The following is a 25,843-nucleotide window of genomic DNA, read 5'->3' on the forward strand; positions in this document are numbered from 1 at the left end:
CATTCTTGCTGGATAAGTGGAGCTGCATTTGCTCCCCGAATCCTTTACTGGGATACAAACCAGAAGCAATTCTGCAGGCCCTCACATGCCATGTTTCCCATGCGCAGGACACCACGGGGCCCAGGAAGTTTTCCTCTTCTCTTGAAGCCTTTCACTCCTAGAGATTTTACACAACAGCTGATAAAGCTACGCAGTGTGGCTCATCTCAAGCGTGTCTGCTCCTCAGTTTGGGATTGTTGCATTTTGTAATCATTTCCTATTTTGCCCCCTCAGGGCACAACAATATGGCAATGCAAGACAGTTAAGACCTAAGTGCTTTTGGGACTAAAGAAAACGCTCTTCTAGTGAAGAGTGTTTCCATTGCATTATAAAACAAGATCAAATCTCTCCACTGTTTTGTTCTTTCATTTGGTTTGCTAATCTAGAGTAGTAGATAGCAGTTAAATAGGATGGAATTTATATCAAGCTTAAAAATGTTACTTGCTGCCTGCAGTTTCTCCAGTCTCCCTGCAGTATAGCTTCAAGTTCCCTTGCACCTCTGTTCAGTCGCAGAGTTTTGTTGTCTATCACATCGGTTCAGAGCATGGCACGGGAGCTGTGCTGTTGCCATGTGACCACCATGTGCCCAGGCCCGGGCACCTCTCCTTCAGTGCACGTCACCCGCAAATTAACAAAAGCTTTGGCCTGAATGAGGGTTTGCAGGTCCTCGTACAAGCAGTACGGTTCAACTCACACCCCCCTTTTATGCATTCGTCACGTGTCATCCCAGGACTCACCCTAGCACCACATTTCCTTCATCTGCAACAGACTGGATTGAAAATTCAACTGAAGTTTAATTAGCTTGTTTTTTTAAATATGATCCTACTATTGAATTTTCTCAAATTACTTTTTACAGCTTCTTTTTTTTAGTTCCTTCACTAGCTATTACTAGGGCTTTTCACTCTAGAACCTTGTCAGGTGACTTGGCAATATCTAAAAAGTTCTCCAGGTCTGGTCGTTTGGACTGCTCAGGTTGGGAGGAGGGAGAGGTATAGCCATCCCTCAAGATTCAAATAATTTTCATGAAGATTATAGAAAATTCTCCAGCTAGCCAGCAAAATACAGATTTGGGATTTCTTTTGTAGTTCTGTGTCCTCTTTTTAGTTGTGTAGAGATGCCGCTCTGTTTCATTTCACAGAGAAGGAATCTGGCTGAGAACACATTTTGTTTTAACTCCGGATGATGTTCAACAGGCTAAAAGACTCATTTTTCTCAGGTGGTCACAGAACAAGCTGCAGTAAACCAGCATTCATTCCTCTCTCATCTACATTATGCAGATGAACTCAAATTGTTTATAAAGCAGTTTCAAAATCAGTTTAAAAAATAAACACATGAAATGCAAAAAACGAGGACAATACTGGACTTTTTTCATCTTTAAGTTTTTAATCTCTTAAGAACTGTCACTTAGGTCAGAGTAGTTAAACTGTTATAAAACAGCTGCTAGAGCAATCTTCTATCACAAATGAAACAGAAAATTTATCAAACATTCCCACTGCTAGCTACGCTCGCGTGAACACAACATTGGGATTTAAAAAAAACATTTTGTGAGAGGGTTTTGGTGGTTTTTTTTAGGCCTAAGATAGTGATGCATGACCTCATGTTCACTGGAGTCGATGGCAAAATTTTAACAGATTTTGTGACTAGTAGGTCATGGCTGAATAAAAAGATGGATAAATAAGGGGAAATGATCCAAACAGCAACTCCACACCTCAGAGTGAAAGCCAGGTTTCGCACCCTTGCTGTCAGACGGGGCGATGCATCACAGGCACAGCTATAACTTCTGAAATGGCAGTTTCTTAAAACACTGTCATCAAAATGCTTCATTTTCTCCACTTTAACCAAGGGAATTACCACAAGAAAATGAATTAAGGTCAGCCACACATTGATCAGCTCAGAAAACAGTAATAACACTTAGCACTCGCATGGCAGTTTTCAGCTTCGAAGCACTAGTGAAGCCTTCCACAGCCCCCTGACACGTAAGCAGGAGGAGGAGGTCCTCCCCATGCCAGGCCCAAACAGACAGGGCTGTGCGCCGTGGCTGGATGGGACCCGCAGCTCACGCTGCCCGGGACGTGTAGGCCGGGCAGGGGTGGGGAGCCAGCCCTGCAGTTAAGGCCAGACAGGCATCAGCCCCATCTCCGTGGCCATGACTGCAGGCGAGGAGCACAGCTCCAATGCCTGGTCTCCTGGAAGCCTCACGCTGCCCCATTTTCTGGTGTGCCCCAAGCTCTCACAGTCCTCACAAATAAGCTGGGATAGGATTTCCTCTGGAGTGACTGAACAGAAGAGAGTTTCGTATTGCTAAACGTCTGGCAGAATTGTTGAAGTTAGCCTCGTTTCAGTTCCCATAGAGCACAAATGCCTGTAGGAATCACAAGGCAGCGTCATGCTGGCATGAGCAGCAGCACTGCCGTGGCACAGACCAGGCACAAGTGCCTGCCCCAAGGCAGGAGCAGACACAAGGAGAAGCCCCAGCCAGCTCTGGAAGATCACTACAACACAGAGGCATTACTCAACACTGAGACAGAAAACTTGCAACTTCCCTACATGTTCACTTCCCAAAGCAGGTAACTGCTGCACCACCAGTGTGTCACCAGTTCTTCTAATTCCTCTAGCTTGACTCATCCCCCACACAGCAGGAGATGCAGTCTTCTACACACACAGACCTTGAGCCATTCCCCCAAAATTCTGGAAATATTTCCTGCTATCCTCCCATTTAAAGCACTGCTGGGGAAGGAAAAAAAAAAGTCATTTAATCACTTCTGCTTTGTTTCCAGCAAGAAGCAGGGCTGTTTGTGGCATAAAGGAGCAGAGGTGACATCGATCCAGGGCCTGATTCTCACCGCAATGGGAATCAGGTGGGATTTGGCTGACCCTCATGGAAATTAGTACCATAAAACTGGCATTAATGGGCAGAGGACCTGCCAATGACCTGCTCTCCCACTGCCAAGAGGCATTAAAGATGCTTTACAGGGGAAAGTCTTGTGAAAGTAAGGATAGAAGATGTTATGTTTACATCTCAATCGACCATGCTTGCAAGGGCATCTGTGTGTTTATATGGGGAGGGCCTGCACGAATGTCAGAACAGACTACAAATAGGAGCTGTTCTTTCCAAATTTTATACATTGCTTGAGTCATAAAAATTTAACTTAACTCAGTAAACTACCTTCCCTCTTTGTTCATATTCACTCTAGTATATCCATCATTTTTGATCCTCTACTGATTTCTGTTGTTGGGGCTCATTTTCTGTGACTTGAGAACCTGAAATTATGCTATATATCTTTGTAATTCATTGAACTAACCAGCATTTATTTTAATTTAGTAAGGAAACATTTGGCTGGGTGTGACCAAATAAATACTGTGTCTAAACCAACACAAGTATACTGTGCACAAGGCTATAAACCTGTCTCAGAGCTCTAATGATATTGCAAGCTTCAATCTTCTCATAAACATAATTCCATGAGACCTCTATGTTGCCTTTTTTTTTCCAATAGACTATAATATAATTATAGCACTGTTGGGCAACAAAAGTTGAATCTTGGTAGTAATCCAAGCTTGCAGGTTGACAACAGCTTTAACACTGACCTAATATATAGAGGTGAACATGCACAGAGAACATCAGACCTAATTATAAATACAAGAACAGTGATAAAACACAAGTCTGTATCAATGAAGACAAAATTTTTCTTTGAGAACAAAGGGCACAAATCTTGCCACAAGATTATGAAGAGTTTTGCCACTGATTTTGATGCAAAAATAATCAAGAACTTTGATTTAAAGGAAGAAATCTAACAAGCTATCTCCCCCAAAAAATTTGATTTTTGTGATAAAAGGGATAAAATATAGAACAGCCCCAGCTCACACTGGAGATAGGAATTAGTCAGAATGAATGTGTTCTTATCGAGAAAGAGAAAGCTGTCAAAATCTCTGTGGAAATCTGTTAAGATGACAACTTCAGTCCATTCACATTGTTCCTGTCCACAGCCTGCTAGTGCACAACACTGAACACAACTGGTTTCCACTACAGAAAACAACCTTGATGGTGCTCAGCTCTTCATGAAGCATTCAGCTACCTTGTGATCAGACCTCTGTGTGGGAGAGAACACAGACAACTAAGGAACATGTTTAACCCAAGTGAGAGTAGATCCCTGTGAAAGACAGCACAATATAGTAACAGTTTTTTTGGTGTAAAAGGCATTCTCATCACCGAAATATGCTTTAGTATTGCTTATATGTATTTTCTAATTCAATCTTTTATGCAGTATCTCGAACTATAGTACAACGGTAATAACGTAATTAGTATTTTCATTAGCTAAATTATAGAGCTGGCTGCAGAATATAGCAGAGTAACATCAATATTAACAGTTAAGCATTAGACAAAAATGACATCAATAGTTTTAATACAGTCATGAGAGACATTGTAATTTCCTCTTTCTCTAGGATTCCTTCAAATCATATCAGATGACGAATCTCACAGAATCTACTGGCTTTTAGTTCAATTTGAATTACAAAAATCAGCATCTCCAAGATTTCTTAGGTAAATTTTTGAAGGTTCTTGAATAATTTTCATTTGTGAACATGATGTTAGTTACAAAGTGAAAACCTGCTGTATCTGCCTCTCTCACATGAATTAAGCCTCCCAACACTTCTGCAAGTTAATAGAGGAGTATAACAGATAAGTCACAGCTAAGAAGAGAATATATATATGGTGATGAAATGATTATCCAAGCCCATAAAGTGAATCTTATGTCAGTGCAAATCACTGGCTTTGCAATCTAGTGCTAGTCTGTATATCCTTACTACCCTGTTCACATAGTGAGATCTAAAACTGAAGCAAGCACTGGACACCCTTAAGGAAGACAGAGGCAAGCATACTTTCACAGATCCCTCATGTGAAGGGACAGCAGTCAGCCACCTCTAAATGCTCAGAAACGGGAGGACTCTAATTACTACTAGAAGCTGTAGGCTGTACATCCTCCACATCTGTAGAATTCAAACTTCCTTCTGGCCAAGCTAATTCACAACCCCCTAGACCAAATCAGCAACACTGAGGATCTACCAGCACCCCATCCAACTCCTAGCTACAGTAACTTCATGTTTTACTTCATAAAATGAGATTCATTTCCTCCTTCGCCAGTTCTGTTCACTTGCTTCTACATTTTGTTTGTTTGTTAAAATGAAGGTCTCCGGCAGATTGATTTCTTCAGATGAGACAAAGCAATCCTTTGGTAAATCCCTCTGGAAACACAGAACAGATCATACATGTGACAGTTGAACTCTTTGAATTTCCCATTTGCAGATCCTCTTGGTTTCTGGTGGCACAGATAAAGAGGGGAGCTTTTGTATGCCAGTTAATCCATCCACTGAATGGAAGATTTATACATTCACTTCTTTCAAGGCCCTAGCTTACACCAGTAGATATAATAATATATGAAGTAACATAAAAAAAAAATCATGGCTTGGGCCTTCAGAGAAGATCTGCAAAGACTTGGGTGCAAGTCCCCATGCTAGAGTCAAAGGAACTGGTAAAATGATGAAAGGACTCCCTCTGCTTAAATCTACTTCTGCTTACAAGGCCAAAGTCCTGGCTTACTTTTTGTTTGTGTGTCTTAATAAGCCAGCTCTGTGAGAGGGACTCTGACTTGAAATTCTTCTACGTCCCTGAGCTAAGAGGGAGAAATCCAGGCACTGCTGAGTGGTAAGGTGAGACAGACATCCAAAGGTGTGTCAGGCTCAGCTCTAAAATGAGTCTGTTCTTCATTATCCCTAACACAACAGTCACAAATTAGCATGAAAACAGCATTTACACAATGAATTAAAATGCAAATCTATATTTTATTCTAGGAAATTGAGACAAATGACACATAGTTGAAGCTTGCCAGAGTAGCGATTACAAACATTAATCTAGTTTTAGATGATTGCTTAAGCCAAATGAGAGGATGAGACAGGAACACTCTACATCAGAGCTAGTGAAACGCTACAGAGAAGGAAGCAATGCTTGCTCTAGTAACGTAAGTCTGAAATACAAACCAGTGATAAAGCCGCTGTAAGGCCTCGTGCAGACCCACACAGCCTTGTGCAGACTCCAGGGAAGCCTCCAGCCATGAGGTGCGTGTACAATACAGCGCAGCAGCCTGCCCATGAAGGAGAGCCAAGGGAGTCTCTGAGCATGGGCGAGGGGACTCTGCACCTCACTGCTGCCGCCTGAAGGGATGTGGCACCTTCCTGGAGAGAGTCCTGCGACAGGAGGCCCAGTGCTTCCCCTGGCCGAGGATTAAGCTGCATAACTGCTATAAAGACATATTTATGCTAGGTCTGGTTTAGATGGCGTGCTGCACAAGCAACTCACTTTGAAGGTTTGCCTTGTGCAATCATTTCCTTTGTCGGGAGTCAGAAGGCTGAAAAGACTGTGAACAAATTGTTGGGTTTTGAAATGTAAGCGTAGAATCCTTACAGTGCATCGCAGTTTGACACAGCGGGAGCACATCTGTCAGGGGACTGTAGCCTCTTCGCTCTTTCCACACAAAACGAGTACATTAGCATTGTGTGGTGCGGCATGTGCTCCCATGTGCATGATGCAGTTGTGAGTACATGCCCTACCCTGCCTCCCATCTGCACCACAACTGCCCCCAGCCCCGTACAGCATTTCTGCTCTATTAGGGGAAATAAAGGCTTCAGATCCTTTGAGATTCCCTGGAAGCCATTGCATTACATTCTCTATTAGAAATTGTACAGGATTTGATTTTTAAATATGCATAATGCCTGTACAAAAAATTATTGGGCATTAAGTCTAGTGAAAAGATTGTTGTAATATTCTTCCACTAGTGCTCTAGCATTGACAGTGTCAGAATATAAATACCAAAAAGGAAAAGAAAAGGCATTTGGTACAAGTTAGTCAGTTCCAAGAGTTCATTCAGTTGTGGGCTAAGGGAAGAACCCAGCAGGTATGGTTTACATATCAGCATTCATGATACCAACAGTCTCCATCTCAGTTAGGACTCCACACAGCAAGGCACTGTGCATCCCCTGCTCCTCCTGAACAGAATCGGAGAGCATCAAGGACCTCACACCAGGAGCTCAGCCCTTTGTAGAATTAAACCTTAACACAAGATAGCCCATCAAGGCTTTTGTAAACTGCTGAAGAAGATGCTGACAAGAATAAAAGAAAATAGTAATTTAGAATTTGGCAGAGAAAACCCACTCTAAATCATTTCCAACTGCAGTATTTGCTCCTGTTTTACAAGTAATAGAAGAGACTATCTCTGCTTTATAATCTTACTCATTTAATACATTTAAAAAAGTAAGACAAGTTTCTCTCCTGCAGGGGTTTTCAAATATTGTCTTCCCCCTGCAGTTGCCAGTATTTCAACATCCCATTCCAGAAACACTGTTTATTACTCTTTGGGGGAAAAAATGCCACATACTAGGAAGAGAAAAATGGTTAGAAGAACAAAAAAAGCCCCCCAAAAGGTAAATGTCAGTTAATGAATACTAACAGGCCGTATGCTGCGCCCTGCTACTATGGTACACCAGAGGAGTAAGCAGAATGTAGGAGTCTTTTCAGACTATGTAACAGGACAAAAATATTCCCAGAATGTCCTACAGAGAGGAAAGAGTTAATACCTCCAGTACCCTCCAGGTGGATGTGGTCTCCAAGTTCAAAACTGTCCAAGTTCCAAGCGTGTTTGAACTCAATTCTGCAGCAATTTCTCTTCTTGAAGAGTAAGTACAGAGCAACCTTAGTCCCATCACTCAAATCAGTGGAGTCAAGTATCCTCAGCTTTCCTCTCTATGTGCCCAAAACTTTGCTAACAGTGTTCCTGCAGCTGAGCAATTCTCAGCTTTTCCTGAGCCCCATAAGCCCTGCTGAGCCAAACGGGGTGGCACCTCACAGGGTGCTTCCCGTGGGGCCAGTGGAAGTCCCAAGTTCACTCTGTCCCTTCCAAGAGGAACAAAGATATACACACCCAACCATGCATTGCTCCATCCCTCTACAGTGAATCTCGTCTTAATGACGACAACTTTGGCAGATGTACTATCCAGTGCATGGACCTGCACTGCATCATGCAGAATACAGCCTTTTTATCATAATCATATCCCATTGCTTCTTTATTTTGTAGTTACGAACATGTTTGGAGATGCAAAATCAAATCACTTTCTGAAACGTAGTGGTAGAAGATATCTCAGTGCAGAATGAATTCCACAGTTAGAAAAAGTGCTTTTTCCCCTCATCAAGCTGGGGAAGCTCTAAACAATACACAAAGGCAAAAGGGGAAAATGGATAAAGTACTGAGAAGGCTAAAATTTGAATCAGATAATCATAAACATTTCTTGTGGAAGGAAAAGGAAATGACTGATTCTACAAAGCTTCTGTGATAAATCATCACCCCTGCCTGAAATTCCAGATATATGCTGCATTAACTGGTAGTGAAGTTAGAGGAAAACAAGAAGGAACAAAAAATTTGCAGTAATTTTATACAGAACAAAATATATCTTTCTGGAAGTGCTGAGCTCTTTCAATGGTTCAAACAGTAGAATGAGATTTCACAATCTAGGAAGCGTTTCAACAGTTATATTTGAATTGCAGTCATAAAAGCATAAATGTGAAATACAGCTCTAATAAAAAAAATTGAGGTTTATAAAACTGGGTGGTAATTTTCCACCCTTTCCAGAAGAATCTCAGAATATCCAGGGGAATAATACCTGAAAGAAAAACATTTTTTTTTATGCATTAGACTACAAAGCATGTTCTGTGCTAAGTAATGAAACTCTGTTCATACTTCTGTTGATTAGGAAAAATCCTAGCATTTAACATTGGTCAAGGAACTGTACTTATTCCCCGACAGCGCTTAAGAATCTGCTTTTCATCTTACGTTATCATTTATAGTTAGAAGTTGGGTTTTCAAAGAAATGCTTAGCTTCTTTTAGGGCATGCAGATAAGTGGATAGTTTTTAGATGGGCTCAGCAGCCAACAGCATTGTCTTTATTGGGAAATGTAGATGTTAACTTCTTGTGAAATTACGGGCTTTAACATAATAGCATGACTTTACAGAGAGCCATATGCTGCCAGAGGAGAGTATTCTCCCATTGCCCATGAAACATAGGCACACATCCCAAAAATGAACATGAAGCTCACTTTGATGCAAGTGACTGATTCTGGAACAAAATTTTATCACAACCACCTTCTTTCTCTAATGCCAGCTCATTGTGGAGATTATCCAATAGATTTTCTCTAGGACAGAACCCTATGGTGCCATTACTGACTGGCTGCCATCCAGCTGGGTTTCAAAACGGACCAGCTGCGGGCTTCCAACACGCAAATGTCAGCAAAGCTGTATTTAGTTTTTGTTTTCCAGGTTAAACAGAGTATCTGAAATTTATTGCTGTTTTATTCTAAAAATATAAATCACACTATATTTCTGGTTTTGTAGGCATGTAAGTTGTCATCTCTGAATGCTGAAAGCTTTAACTATCAGGAGAGAGGAACACACTTCCATGCAATGCATGCCTAAAATGTACTTAAGCAGAAATCCTCAATGTTTTCACAGTAAGGAAGATCGATTCTTCTTGCTGATTTTCATTTTCTGTATGATTATGATTTCTTCATAATGTAATTCTTTTTAAAACTACTGTTAGTTTTCTGATTGTAAAGCTAACTTTTCAATGCATTGTTACCATCTTGAGTCTGCAAACAGCCTGAAATAACAGCTCTCCAGGACAAATCCAGAGCTGGAGTTTATTACAGCAGCTGTGCCTCAGGGAGCGGAACCAACATCATTCTACCGCACAAAGAGGCAAGCAGGAGATGCTTGAAGGGGCCTTTTTTTTTTTATTACATCACAGCCTACTTGAGTAACCTTGTTTTGTTTACAGAAAAAAAAGCATCTGTAACACAGATAAACATTAATTATATCCAGAAAAGTGTAAGCAAATGTCCCTTTTCCCTCTGAAGTATCCATATTTGCAGCTGCAGAATGAAGTTGCCTTATGATTTTGCTTTCGTCCATTTGACAGCCTTGACTGACTTTCTGTCATGGAGACAAACAGGGCTTCATTTTGCATGACTTAGTTTGTAGCTACTATTAGCTAAAGAACTCTGTTGCTATAATTAAAAATAATAATGCAGATTTTCAGAGCCTGTAGAGGGAGTGCAAGAGTACAACATCCTTTTGATGTGTTGATGGAGGGAAGGACTGGTAAATGGATATCTAGAATCCAGGAGGACATTTCTCTCATTATTACAATTTAGGATGGTGACATTTTGACTGTAAGCTATTTAATAGTGTTTCTGTATTCATTAAGGGCAAAGTTCACCTTGGTGCAGACAGCTGGTGTATGGTCCTTTTATATAACACTTAAGCCTCATGATGAGGCTGGGGGCGGGGGGAGGAAGGGCAGCTGGGGCACAGCAACTGTGCAGCGGAGCCCCTGGACCCTCTGTACAGTACGAGCCTCCGAATACACTAGTGTGTACAGGCTCTTAGGGAGGTCAAGGATACAACCAAAGATCCACTAATACCTGTATTTTGTGGCCTGAGAAACCCACAGGTGAGTTACCATGATAAAGTGAACTTCCCCCAAATATTCACAACTATGAGCAAGATTGTGCTGAAGCCTCACGTTTTGTCTGGATGGAGTGGGACTGACTTCTCCTAGCTCCCTGTAAGAGCCTGATTATTTGGGCTTTGTTTAGAGACAAAGAAATTTGATCCCCAAAATAATTAAAAAAGAGAAAGTGTTCCAAAGTACATATCTAACTCTTGTGGTTAGTGCTGCAGTTACTAGTGGGGCAGCTAACCAAAGGTTATGCTGTTTAATAAAAACAAAATTCACGTAGGAGTTAAATTTGTATTTTAAATCCTTGCTTTCTGTTGTTCCTGTGAAGAACATCTAACAATGTTGTAAATATGAATTGTTTAGATTTTCCATACCTTACTATTTCCTCTGGATAGCAATTGTTAATAGTGTTGATGTATTCCTGAAGAAGTGACCCAGGCTCTGCTTTTATCTCTTGAACCTTTTTAAGACCACCAGTTGTTACAAAGAGACGACGTGCTTTGCTGTCATGTGGCAGCACCTACACACAAAGAAGTACATAATAAAAACATGATTTTTTAAGAGGAATCCTTGTGCTACTAGACTCAAATATTGTTTATTTGTTTTTAATTCAGAGGACAGATAAAATGGAATGCATCAGAGGTGCAACTTCTGTAATGACTACTATATTTTCACATGCAGTTGGACAGGAAAAATAAAATCATATACCAGCCCTTTATGGTTATAACATAATTTAACATGTACTTTAATACCTAACATATATAAAAATATTGAATTGAATATTTATCTTTATGTAAATAATATTTTTTAAATTATTCTTACAAAGACAGTATGATTGCAGAGATTAAATAGATAATAAAAACAGAATACTAACATGGAATAACAACAGCATCTGTTCCACTTAAACCAAGTTATTCAGGTCTCTTATGTCAATTCCCACAGTTTAATTGTAGAGCAGAATTTTATATCATTATAATGATCTAGTATAGATTATTGCATGAAAACAATACTGAGAATTCTTGCAAATGAACAACGCAGCCTTGAGGCATTACATGCTACTATTAAATTCCTAGATATTAAAATCACACAGCACACTGTGTAGTCATGGAAGCCTTTTACAAACACACACATACACACACAAAAAGCAAAAATGTTAAGTTTCTGCAGCCAAAGGGGATGAGAAGCAGAAGTGATCAGACAATACATTCTGCACTCCCGGAGTGATGCCAATACGCAGTTTTGTCCAGAGGACAGAGGGGAGGGAGGCGGGGGCTGGGCCAGGCAAGGGAGAATGACAACATGTAGTCCATGGGCCCACAGGGCTGCAATAATATAAAAAAGATAATGCAAGATATCAGCTGCATCTACTACAAAAACATAGATGGGTTTAAAAGAGACTCTGAGAGTTATGTACTGTGTAGGCAAAAACACTTTGTAAGCATTCAAACTGGTTGGACAAATGAAGCCATAAATTTGACTGTATCTCTGCGTAAAATGGAGCCTTTGAGGTTGACGGGACTGCCTAGAAGGATGGAGGAAGAGAAGGATGAGATTTCTGTCACACATATCAGCCAACAGCCTTAATTTCTCCGGTCCCTCTAGGCTGTACAAAATCAACAAGCAGGTAAAGAAAAACAGGGGAGCACCAAGCCCTCTCCCTGAAGCATGCTCCACGCAAGGAACAACCTTTGCAGGAACAACCGGGATCTTTTCACTCTGGGAACTGGAAAACCGGCTGTTTCCACATACCTCCCACAGCAAGAGCTGCCAAGGAAGGACTAGCAGTGAGACAGGATACAGCCCTTCCCCTGCCTTCCTCCTCCACACTGGGACTCTCAGGCTGGGTAAGAGAGCAGAAAACTCTCTTGGAAGAGGCCCTAAAGATAGATAGCACCTCTGAGACACAATCCCTCCTGCCAGCCCGAACTGAGACAGCAGAGCACTGCAAAGACCCTGAGAAGGGTAATGCTCAAATGACACAGTGCAGCACCAGATACTGCAGAACAGATAGCTTCCCACTCTGAAGGGCAGCACAGAAAGTAAGGCTTTTACTGTGCTATAAATAAGCCAACAGAAGCAGCACTTCTCAGGTCTAAGAATAGGAAATTTCTAAGTTACGGTGCAGGAAACACAAATGCTTTTGCTACAGAGAACTTAATTTTAAATGTATACATTAGAAGAGCAAACACCAGACAAGTATAGTTTGTTTAATGTAATGTAGGAAGAGAAGAAAAATGAAACAAAACAAAACATCAGCTAAAACGAAAGGTGAAAAGCCACTTCAACACTGAATGACATTCAAATCTATACCCTGGGTAACCAATTACTATGCACTCAACTCATTAATAGTTCCACACAGAAGCAAAGTGCATTGGATTCTGAACAAATCTCTTTGTACAGACTTAGCAAGATGACCAGGCAAACCTAACTAGAGCAATCTAGCCAGGAATATAAACAGTACTGCTTTCAGATCTGTGATAATCAGAACTGAATAATTTCTAGAGTGTTTCATCTGGCCATTTCCAGAAAGAGCACCTCACCAAGAGAGCCTCGTACTCCCTCCTAATAGATTATACTGTACAGTATTTCACAAAAGAATGGTCTGTAGTTGAGCAGGATTCCCAGCAGCAGGCAAACATAGCAGACACTGGAAATCTCCTGATTAGTCAGAAATTACTTTCATAATTTGAAATATTTTGATTAAATTGTATCACTTTCTACATGCTGCGCTCAAATCAGCAAATTAGTTAATAATAAACAGTTTCAAATTTTGAGAGGGATATGAAAAGATCTGGGATTCTTGCACTTCTTTAATTATTGGAACTGAAAATTAGTAAGGACAGAAATGAGAAAGCCTTTACCTTACATTATTATAAAATGCCTGATTTAAGTCACTTCTGTACAGACCACTTGCACTTTGTGTAAAACAGATGTGACCTGGATTTATATGATACATTGGCTCAGCAGAAATATTTGCATGAGGGTTAATATTCCACTTAATCCCAGAGGTAAGGAGAAAAAAACCCACCTTGCTTATAAACAACTGTTTTCCCTCTGTCTAGAATGAATTATGACAAGTTCCAGATAAAAAAGTATCTAGCTTTTTCAGACAAAAGAGCAGGATGCTCCAAGCTGCTTCTGAAAGGGATGCTTGGGGATCCTGAGAAAACAACTGAGACTGCCTTTAGGGATACTTCGTGTTTGGAATGGCAACTTCCCTGCTAAATGGAAAACAATTAACCTGTTACCTATCAAGTAGAGCTCGTTCTTACCTTGCTGAACTGTCCAACAATATGCTTCAGAATATTGGGAGGGGCATCATGCAGCAAAGGCTCAAGTGCTGGAAGATACGTACATTTCTGCAGGATGTTCTTTAAGGCTTTTTTAGTCTATTGAAATGCAAAGTAAAATTTTGCTGTTAAGATGTCAATGAAACAACAACAAGAATTCAAGATACATATCACTGAAGTCTGATCAGAAAAGCAAATTGATCAGAATTCTCAAAGACCATTTTCTGAATAAAAACTATGATATCCATCAGATTACTTAATGAAGAATCAATTTTCTACTTAGATTTATTAAACCTCAAAACCTACAGTGCATCATATACTTATGATGTTATCTACGGTCAAAATAATGGCAATTTTCCTTTTACTACAATGGAAGCAGGAGCAGGCCCTTTAAGTAAATTGAAGTACTGTAATATAATAAGAAAGTTAAATCAAACCATATTTTAAAAGATTGTATTTTAGAGGTGGCTTATTAGGAGAGCCTGCTGGTCTGGGATAGCAGCACAGTGCACTGCCATCCAGGCAGAGAGAGAAAGAGAGAAGCAGTTGTATATCAGTGCCTAGTTTCTGAACAAGAGACATGATGCTGGCTCCTTAGCATTATAGGTTCAGCCTTGATATTTTGGTGACCACTAAAAATGACTATGCAAAAGTTGTCTTCTTATTTTACAGCTCTGGAATTTATTATACTCCAGTGGAATGTAAAAGGGCACAGCACAATATGGGAGACCATATCCTGTCATATTACACTTCTAAGTCAGTTCATTTACTGTTGCACAAAAATATACTTTAACAAATTCCAACTCTACTAGCTCCTGTGCTAGAAGACAATTATGAAAAATTATAGCATTTCAGGGAGAAAGCAGGTCTGACTTAAACTGTGAAGAAGGAATTGAGGGACTGTGCAGCTGTGGCTGTATCATATGATTTGGCAACATGCACACGCATCAGGACCAGCCATGCCTAATAAATGATCCAAAACCTCTCTGGCACCCTCCACCCAGGAAATTTGTCTCAGCAAACGTCAATAAAAGTGCATACCATTCAGCAGTTTTCAAGCACTTATACCTGTTGGTTACAATAAATATCTCATATTGCAGACATGGGGAATATACTTGCTTTCACTTGAAGATCTTCTGAACTGTGTGTGTCCATATACATAGAAAGCAGTGTGGGTAACACATTTGCTACTGCCACAGCACGTGCATGCTCAGGAGTATGTCTTCCAACCTGTCCCAAGGCCCAAGCAGCTGCTGCCTTAATATGATCTTCATTTTCTTCCATCAAGCAGGTACACAGCGGTGGTATTCCCTGTAGTATTCATCAAAAGCACAACCTTCACAAATCTAGACCAGGGAAGGACAACTTTAAACTGATACAGATCATTAGAAAATGTTTCTCTATTTACACTCTAACAGATCATATGCTAGTGCTGTCATTTGTTTTTTTAAAACATCATGACAGCAAAAATTTTTAATAATCTTTACAAATCCACTTGAGAGACAGCTTGAAAGACAAATTCAATACTCTATGTCAGAAGGCAGTTTGAGCTAACACATCAATTTTAAAGGATCCAAGCAATACATGATGCAATTCAGGCTGTACTAAGAGTAAATGTTTTGGTTTTGTCATATGGGAAATACACAAATTCTAGTGCTTATGAATCTGTGAAAGAAGTTCAAAATCAGAAGGGCTCAATCATTAAATCATCTAACTTTTTTATGCCACTATCCATAGCACTAAATTTCACCTCATAAACCCTTTCTTGAACCCAGTAGCTCATGTTGTCTCCTCCAATAACTTCCAAAAAGGCTTGATTTGCAGACATCAAGGGATGGAGAATACCTCACTTCCATCCAGCTGTAACTGAAGTTCTTCTGGTTCCATGTCACAGTCTTTATCCTTTCTACACAGGATTATGGAGCCATTCAGTGGGTGGTATTTTATGTCCAGGAAGTACTTAAACAGGAGTCATTCCATGATACTTTGGGTACAGTAACTCTAACTAGAAGACCTTTTTCATCCCCTGAATCATTTTTGAGTCTTTTCTGCACCCTCTTCAGTTTTTTCAGGATTCTTTTCAAATGCAGACAAGAGAACTGTAGACACTACTCCAGTGTGGTATTACTAGTACTACAGACAGATTAACCTCTCTCTTCCAGTAATGCTTCATCTTCCACTCTTTAACACATCAAAGGATTGAACTATCATTTTTGCCACAGTGCTGCAGAAGACCACACTGAAGTCTTTGTCCATTTTGACCCCAAAAAAACATGTTTCTGAATTCATCCTTTCCAGGATACAGTCCTTCAGTACATCTTTACACCATATCAAGTATGTCTTTAACCATATCATCTTAGATGTGTAACTGCACCTGGTTACGCCAAAGTGCATTCCTTTTAAATGGTCCCAGTTCACCAAGCCATGCCCTCAGCATTACGTACCACCCCATAAAGCTCGGCTTCATCTGGAACACAATTTTTAAAAACTGGGCTTGGAGTTTGCATGGAAGGTTTTGAGGATCATTCATGAAAATCTTTAATGTCATGAGAGTTTGCAAATCTCTCACTGCACTTCCATTCAGTTCTGGCTGCAACCATTAATACTCCTCAAATTTTGTCAGTTAGCTGCTTCCTTATCAACTTAATCCTAGATTCATTCCACGTAACTTGAAGCACTTAACAGCAGAAGCATATTTGCTCTAGGCATCCCAAACTATTGTCAGTGGAGAGACACAGACACCTCCAGAGAAGAGGGGCCTCCAGAGCAGGGTGAGCCAGAAGTGTTGCTCTTCAACTTTTCAAATGCAGAAGAGAACTATTTTTGAGCAATTCTACCCATTGTGCATAATTATTAATGTTATGTTGTAGCAATTGCTATTTTTTACCTTGCATTCCTATTAGGCAACATTTCTATTCCTCAGTTTTTATTGTTTCATTGTTTCCATTCAGACAGTAAATTTAAAATGACTGACATAGTGTAAGAATGGGCCAACAATGCCCAGTGAAATTACGTCCTTCCTCCTGCCATTTTATAGTTAACATTATTCACACCAGAATATTATGTCAGGCACTAATTTCACCTATTGCAGATATTACAAATTCTCACCCTTCTGTATTATTGCTCAGCAGAATTTATTTAAACCTGAAAATGTATAGCACCAAGCTTATCTCATTTGAAATATCACTTGCACAATGGAATCAAACTATGCTACATTTCAGAAACCAAGATCTTTACAAGTCTGAAGAATTCTGTTGCAAGAATACTCTAGAAGTACTAGCAAAGTCATGCTTGTGCAATGAAAAATGTGCCATTAAACATTCTTCTTTCAAAACGAGTTTAGATGTAGCCACAAATATTCATTTTAAGAGAAAACAGATCATGGAAATTCACTGACTTATTTTCTGTACTTGAGCAATTGCAACACAGAGGAATCATTTACTGGAGTACAAATGGATGTTCACAAACTAATCCATCACAACATTTTACAAAAGTTTAAACTTCATAAGGACTCAGTTTGACCAGGTGCCACAGATTTTCAGACATGGCAAGTGACAATATTATTAAAAAGTGCATTCATCAACAGCAAGTGTATAATTCTGTCTCTGAATACATGGTCTGCCTATGTGGATTTGTGTCTCTTTCTCAGAATATCACTGAAGAATTATAGGAAGAAGACAAAGTGATAGCTAACCTTGGAGATGATCACTGCCATTGACAGGTTCTCTGAATGAGCTGCTACATAGCCAAGCATCATGATGCCAGGCAGTCTGACAGTCCCTCTGCAGCTGCCAATACAATCAATTACAGCAGCGACTCCACCTGCATTTACTATAAGCTGTGAAAGCTGAAAAGATAAATGAAAGAGATCAGATACTGCAAAGTATCTACAGGCATAAAGCACTACATTAGAGGAGTCTTTAACTGTATCACCCCTGATTTACAAAATAAAGCTGGAATACGACTGATGCATCACACTCATTGCTGGGCACTGAGTGCACCACGAAGTCCACGGCAACAAAACTGTTTCACTACACTGTTTGTGATTGACTTTACAGCAAGGAAATCAGGATCCTGAATTCCTGATGCCAAATAGCACGGAATAACATAATTTCAACTCCATGAGTATCCAACAAGGAATCAAGCAATGAAAGCCTATACATGAATGACTTTAAAGATGAGCCACATATTCTTTTATGCCAGTGCCCGCTTATTTTCTGAGCCAACATCAGATGGCCTGTGGAGGGACAGAGGGAAAGGCCCATTCCTTCTGGCACCTGCACACAGGATAATCTCTGCGGCTGCCTAACAGCCCTTGTGGATCCCTCCCCACAGAGGCACAAAGCCAAAAACAACTGTCATGACTGCTCAAAACTGGCTGGGACTACACCCTTCTGCCATGCTATAGCACCCTAAAAGAGGTGTCCAGGCAACATACTTGATGGGCAACGGAGCTTTAGAGCCTTGCTATAAATGATAAACAGATCTATAGTCTTTGATGCCTACTGTATAGATAAAGCTATGCTACATGTGTTTTTCTAAATGGTATCACTTCTCACATCACTTGAGGGACAGCAGTAGAGGACACATGATATCAACAATGCATAAAAATTAACATGATTTCATACTGTTATTATTTCCTGGTATATTGCTAGGTATAATCATGTTTTTTACAAAGTTTTCAAAGCAAAAGAAACATTCTTAAAAGTTAGAATTAAATGCACAAAGCTTAGCCATTTGGAGTCCCAATCCAGTTGACTTCTGTGAACATGAAATCCACTGTAGCCTTGAAGCCACTAAAACAGGATTGTTTTATTCATGAAACATCCAGATGAAATTTAAAGCTATTACTTAGGAAGACCTGTTCACATGACTGCGAACTGCAGCTGCTGAGGGCCATGTCCCACGTCTGCCCGCAGCCATGTGCACTTCAATACATAGCGCTCCTATGTGGACACAGTCCCTGCTGCTGTGAGCCTCACACCCCTCTACAAGTCTCTCAGATCCTGACCTTCACATGAATTTTATTGCCTATGCAGCTGGAAAGCAGAGACCCAAAAGCCAGAGTGTTCAATGGCCGGACACAGCCGACTACAGTACAAATATCGGTTGCCAATTTGTCTTTGCTGTAACATGTGTTGCTCCAGCAGAGCTGCCCCGAGACGCACGGGGCTCACTCGCATTCTGAGGTCGAACACGTGGACTGAGACTTTCCATGGAGAGTCACCCAGATGCTTTCTGCAGCTCCTTAGGGAGCTGCGAGAGTGGCCGTTCCCCTTGCACAGGGGATCCCACGCAAATAGCTCTTGCGACTCTATCTGGAGCCTCACGAGTCTGGCCTCTAGCTTCTAACTCTGGTGCCTGCCTTTGGAAATCATCATCTCTCCACTTGTTTGAGAAAGTAAAGTTGCGTCCATCGTGAGGTGCAGAGAGAAAGCAGAAACTGTGACAAGAGCCTAACTCTTAATAACCAACAGCTTAATAACCAACAGGCTGAAGAAACAGCAGCACAACCATCATGTTTAAACACTTCTCAACTGCGGAGCTAGAAGCATGATTTTGGAAGGGTTGTGTTCAGCATTAGTGTATTCCACAATATTATGTTGTTTGTATTTCATTCCAAAGTTTCATTTAGAGCCTTTTAATTGATTCTATGATCTGATAGATTCACATAGTTGTAATTATTCAATTTTTGCCTGTTTATTTCGTATTTGCTTTGGCAAACATCCCCCCTTCCCATATCTCTTATTGTCAAAAAAGATGCAAATGCTGGGACCCAGATCAGAGAGACAAGCTAATACAAGAAACTACCACTAGTTTAATAATAAAAAAAATGAATTTTTGACTTTCATTGTCATTGAAAAAATAATGAAAACATGATCCCTGCAGCCCAAAACATTAAAAAAAGATACATACCATGTATTATTGTTAAAACACGTTCTTGTGATCTGTAAGTCAGTATTAGGACTTCTGTGAGGCTCTATTCATGATTTTTTAAAATGTCTAGGGCTGACAGTACTGTCAGCCTAAAACTCCTTCTCTGCACTGATATCTGATAGAGTGAAGTATCCAGGTATACATTATATGATCCCCAGTTTCCTAACCCAATTCATATTCAATGCGCATCTCATAACATCAGCAAGCATTTCCACATTTTTCCAAAAAAAAAGCCAAACAGCTATTTGCTCTCCCTTTCAAAAAGCAAATGACAGAATAATCCTATATTTTAAATAAAGTATAAAACCTAATGATATGACCTTGTATTTGCATTTTCAAGGTTTTACCTCAGGCGTGTGCTTTGCTATCTCTCTAATTAAAGTTGCACCATTTTTCTTGACATATTCATCTGAGTCCTTCAGGCATGTGAGCACAACTGGGAAAATTTCTGCTTCAACCACCAACTCTGCAAGATCCACTGAATGCTTTGCTATTTGGCTTAGAGCTGACAGCACCTGACGCTAGTAAATAAAAATTGTTATAAAATGAACAACATAAAACAGCCTGCAACACACACTCCTGCACACAAGAATCTATTGCATCAAGGAAAACAAAGCAGGATAGGGAAAACAATTACAGCTATTTTACAATTCACTGAATCAATTCATGCACGAATATAATGGCATAGAACATTCACTGGTTCCTGAATAAAAGTTTCTCCTTTGTTTTATCCCATTCAAGCTTGCTATGTAATAAAAAAAATTATATACCATTTAAAACTATAATTGAAAAGAATTTAGAGAAATCTACTGAAACTACACTTAGCTGCATAGCATAAATTTGATCCATCAGACCTTATACTAAAGAATTTTTATCTGCTTTTTAGAAGTGGCATTTTTATGTTGTCATCTGTTTCTGTTAGAGTAAGACAGGAAAAATATATTAAACATATTTTTTGTCAATTAAACTAGTGACAAAATCTTCAACAAGGGCTATCAGACAGTGCATTCTAAAACATAGTAACACATTTAATACTAACAACTTTATAGTATAATCTTAAGTGTGTAAAATCCATTTTTGTAACTGGCTTGTGCAAATTACATCTATTTGAAATATGTTAGAAAATCTTAAAGGACAGACTTTTATGCATCAGACCAGAATCTTCACATGGTACTATATAATTCTAAAAATTTCACTATAAATTCTATACACTTTAAAGATTAGGTTAGTTGTTCCTTATAGAGCAGCAGATTTTATCGAACAACTAACTGTGAATATGTTCAGAACTCTCTCTGTCACTGACTGTGTAGTTACATTTTGATAACGTCTGAAACAAGAGCTTTCTAAATACATACGCAGATGAGTGTCTGATTCAGTATTAAGCAATGACTGGCATAACTGAGATAAAAAAATAATTTTGAAATGTACCTTCAGTTTAGCATCAGGGTTCAGGATCATCTGAGCTAAGTGAGCGATAGCTCCTGCATCCACTACTGTCTGTGCTAACTCTGGAGAATGCTTTGAAATATCACTGAGAGTTGAAGCAGCAATCCTTTTCAAAGCAATTTCTGGCTCCTGGATACAGAGCACTAAAAGAGGAACAGCTCCTGCATCCACCACAGCTTGTGACAGTTCTGTAGGTCCAAGGAAAGTAATTAAGTGAGTATGGGTGAGTGACCCTTGTGCAAGCCATTTTTCACCCTGACAGATACAGCAAAGGAAAAAGGGGAGGGTGTAGTTCACTGTCTCGACATCTGCATTTCAAATCAGCCCTCCTGGTTTCATAAACCGTGTGGACCAATCCACAACTGAAAAGAATGCAGGTCAATAGATGGGCCCCCATTTACATGCACACATTTGAGGTAGATTAGGCTGAAATGGTTTGTTATTCTGTTTTCTTTTTCTTTTTTTAAAGTAAGCAGATGTCAGCTGTTTAAACCCTGGCTATTCTACACTGATCAATAGGAAAGCATTTTATGCACGGCTAACAACAACAGAGAAAGCCAAAGTACCAAAATTTTACCAACCACCTAATTAGAGAGCATTTTACCCTCTTTAAATGATAAGCAGATATTAGCATAGATCAAATGCCAAAAACAGAAATTAAAAAAACATACATAAAAGATTTCTTTTACATAAAAGATTGGAAAAATGGAGCTTGTTGACCAAAACTAGGCTTTGCTACCAAACACAGGAAAAGATAGAATTTATATTTTAATGACATGAAAATGTTATCATGCACACTTAGACAAATGAGAAATATCATCAGTGGGATATTGTATGTCCAAGTTTAGTACAATATCCTTAACTATCTGCACCTTAACTAAAAGAAGCAAAAAACCCTGAACATATGATTAGCTGACATGGACAAAAATTACACTATTAGAAATTCATTAGCTCTCTTCATTATATGCAGCATTAATCACAGTCCAAAAAAAAGAAATTACTGGATATCACAAGCAAAATTCATACTATAGCCAATCTGCGCTATTTTAAAATAGTGTTAAAAAGTGGTAAAAATCATGTAAGATTCAATAATCTATTAGGTTCTTCATACAGTTTTGCTACACCTTATTATGCATATCCATTATTATCTTCAACATTTATCTTGACTTACAGCACCATGGCAACATATGGCTATTGTATTTTAAGACTCTAACTTAGCTTTTGATTTATAGTTCTTCAATAAAGAGATTTTCATACTAAAAAAATAGAGCATACTTCATTAAATATACATAGACTAATACAGTTTTTCATGAAATCTGTAAGTCATGTCATCATTAGGCTGTTAATATCCAAATAAACTTCCTGACCAGATTTATTTTCAATTAGTGAATTATAGCCACATACTCCAATACACACAATAAGTCAAATATTTACATTGTATGTTATTTCGCATGATACATTTTAAGCAAAGTATAAATATTACTTTACAAATCTTTAATAAATAATGAAGTAATTTTTAATAAACTAATCGAAAATTAGCCCTTCAAGGTTCGCTTTTCAAAGAACTGCTTGGCTGAAAATGTAGAGTGTGCACCCTTCAAACACACACAAATCATAGGATTTCAACAAAAACCTGTACCTGCATTTTTACAAATTTGAAAGAAAATTTACCTGAAAACATACCTGCAAATGTATCTGACAAATAGCTAAACAGTATCAGTGGTATAAGCTACATTCAATTTTCCATGGAAAAAAACATACTTGATCTCTTCAAAAATGTATTTTGATGCTGTACACTGACCAAGAGAAATACATAATGAACTACTGACCAAAGGTCAGCTAGAGGATAAGAAAAATTATAACAATGAATATCTTAGTCCATCTGAGTACCCAGTTACGGACCGTGCATCACGGGCACCTTCAAAGCAACCATTGCAATTGCCTATAGTCTGCCAAGGAGATGCTAATATCAGGAAAATGATGTCAAGAGGTACAGGATCATACTAGAAGAATGGGTCTCTCCGATTCCTTATCATCTGAAATCATGAAGGGCAAGTAGCTAGAGAAAGAGCAACGCCTTAAGGTCACAGCTAAGCCCAGGCATGTAAAAATATCTGTACAAAATACTTTTAAAGGGCAAACTAAATCTGATTCAATTTAAATCACTTCTTACAAGTCTGATATCATATAAATGCTGCTAGTTACTGTTGGTCATGTTTAATTAAATGTTTGTTCTTCCAGTAATGTTTATAAGAGGCATGGCTAATAACTTACCACATGTAGGACTGGATCATGTGGCAAAGACAAACAAGCAGTAAATGGACTGACAGAAGAATGGGAAAGCTGAGGCAGGGACAAAAGAAAATATGTATCTTCCCATCACCCACCCACCCACAAGCTCATCCCAAAACCATGACTCTAAGAAGAAATGATTCTATGATAATTGCAGGATTTTTTTCCTCAAAAGGAGACTCAGGAAAAGTCTCCAAAAAGGAGACTTCCCACTTGGCAGAATGTCTTTAATTCTAACTATACACCAAAGGACACATCAAACTTTGCTATTCAGTTACAGAATACAGACATATGTGGAAAAAAATGCAGGTCGAGAAAGAGTTAAAGGAGAAAATACACTTTTCCAGTAGAAATTTAAAAAAAAGAATTAGTCAAAGAAATCAAATGAGATGGAAAAAGTCACAAAAAAGACTTTTTTGAACACTATGCCAAGTCTGTGAATCTGGACAAAGACCAGTAGTTGAAAAACAGGAGAAAGACAGCAAAGGAAAACTAGATAATGAAACTTGCATAAGTCCACAAAAAGTTATAAAAAAACAGGGCTTTGGACTGCAATTTGAGGTACAGATCCAGGGGCCTTCTAACCACATGGTGATAAAGTATGACTTCTCCCTACATGAAAGAAAGTAGCAAGTATTAGTCTACATATGCACAGAGACAAGAGAGCTTAGACTCAAAAACCACCACAAATTAGTTCCTTTTGTCCAGAAGAAAATAAGGAGTATTCTAGCAGAGGGAGATATTGCAGATATAACAGACAGACTGATATGGAGGTATGAGAAAGACTGATAAAAAGAGCTTAAGGAGTCACCCATTTGGCTAGGAGTTCTGCTAGAGGGCTCTTCTCAATTCATATGTGCTCATCAGGGACAGAGAAATTAATTCAAAGGATGTTGAGGCCTAGTCAGGAGCTTCCTTGATCAGGAAGAGCAGAAAGTATGCAAAAAGGAGTCAATCTGACTAAATTCCCTCTGGAGTCAATGGGAAGTCTTACAGGATTGATCTGAAGTGGCCTGAAGTGTTACTAAAAAAATCCCTTCATGCTAACAATAATAGAATGGATAAAAAATGTTTGGGAAGAAAAGACAAGGGCAGGGAAGTAAAAGTGCAAATACTCCCTTCCCAAGGAAGGGAACTCAGCTGAGAACCAACACCACAATCACAGTGTGTCAGGTAGCAGACAAACCTCCGCTTGGAAGCAAACGCATTTTTCATCTAGACCAGGGTCCTTGGGACCCTGCTGTGGTGGCAGATGTATCCACCAGCAATAACAGCTTTTGACTGAAACAATCACCAACACTGTATTTTTGTGAGGACTGTGTGATCCCATGAAGACTCCAATCACCACTACCACTACAAAATCACAGCTTTATGCAAGCCAGTACAAGCACAGCACTAAAGATTACATCAAAACCAGTGGAAAAAAAAAAGAAAAAAAAAAACAACTTTCCTCAGTAGAGGAACAAAGCTCATTAATTGTGGGAGCAAGTTTAGATTCTTGAATAGGACAAAATAACTACACTCAAACTGCCGATCTGAACAACCTGGTCTGACCTCGTGGCTGACCCTGCTTTGAGCAGGAGGTTGGACTAGGGACCTCCTGAAGTCCCTTCCTGAATTATCCCGTGATCCTAAGGGCACCACAATATGACACAAAATCAGTATAACTCCTCTCTAAGCAACACGCTTGAGTGTAAGCAAACAGAGTGTTGTTTATTTTTGTTTTCCTACCCATTTGCAATATGCTGTAGCAGGTAAGAGAGCATGAATAAACTGTGCATTTTACATAAGCAAAGCAAATGGAAAGATAAGTTATTTGCATGCCTCGCAAACCGAAGAACTCTGCACTTTAAACCCCTCACTGAATATGGTATTAGCAAAAGTTTACAAAATAATTTTAACAGTTAATGGCACTTCAAACACTTTGCACTTCTTTTCAAACATTTATATAGAGTAGAAATGATGAATGCCAAAATCACAGCACACTGACCTGTATATGCTGGAGTTACATCAGTGTCTGAGATTCAACTCAAGGGGACCTGCAAGTGAACAACATAACTGCACGAGCTATTGCTAAATTCTGGAATCTGGCAGGATTTCTAATGTTTTGTAATCTCACAAGACATCTGTCTTGACCTAAAATCTCGCAGGAATCCAATGATTTCTGGAGACATCTGTTCACAGAAGAACTGTATTTTCAGTGCTTGCAGTATGAAGATAGTATGGTATTTTCTAACCAGAAAACTTTAATCAGGGAAAAAAAAATCACAACTTCTCAAAA

At 39.2% G+C, this 25,843-nt stretch overlaps 1 protein-coding gene across 3 annotated transcripts in view; it reads right to left on the bottom strand.

Annotated features, from left to right (window-relative positions):
- Positions 1-1,402: 1,402 nt before the first annotated feature.
- The window catches only part of SPAG6 (sperm associated antigen 6), a 42,672-nt gene continuing 18,231 nt past the window's right edge, over positions 1,403-25,843 (bottom strand). The window contains exons 5-11 of one of the 3 annotated variants that reach the window (XM_064505945.1): positions 21,253-21,458; positions 20,172-20,345; positions 17,582-17,734; positions 15,007-15,198; positions 13,870-13,986; positions 10,972-11,117; positions 1,403-4,127 (exon numbers count right to left, since the gene is read on the bottom strand). In XM_064505945.1, coding sequence (XP_064362015.1) covers positions 4,109-4,127; positions 10,972-11,117; positions 13,870-13,986; positions 15,007-15,198; positions 17,582-17,734; positions 20,172-20,345; positions 21,253-21,458 — 1,007 coding nt within the window. In that variant the 3' untranslated portion in view covers positions 1,403-4,108. The other 2 variants (XM_064505944.1, XM_064505943.1) reach the window with 2 other exon arrangements.

This window comes from Dromaius novaehollandiae, chromosome 2, assembly GCF_036370855.1.
Source record: "Dromaius novaehollandiae isolate bDroNov1 chromosome 2, bDroNov1.hap1, whole genome shotgun sequence".
NCBI classification, from domain to species: Eukaryota; Metazoa; Chordata; class Aves; order Casuariiformes; family Dromaiidae; genus Dromaius; species Dromaius novaehollandiae.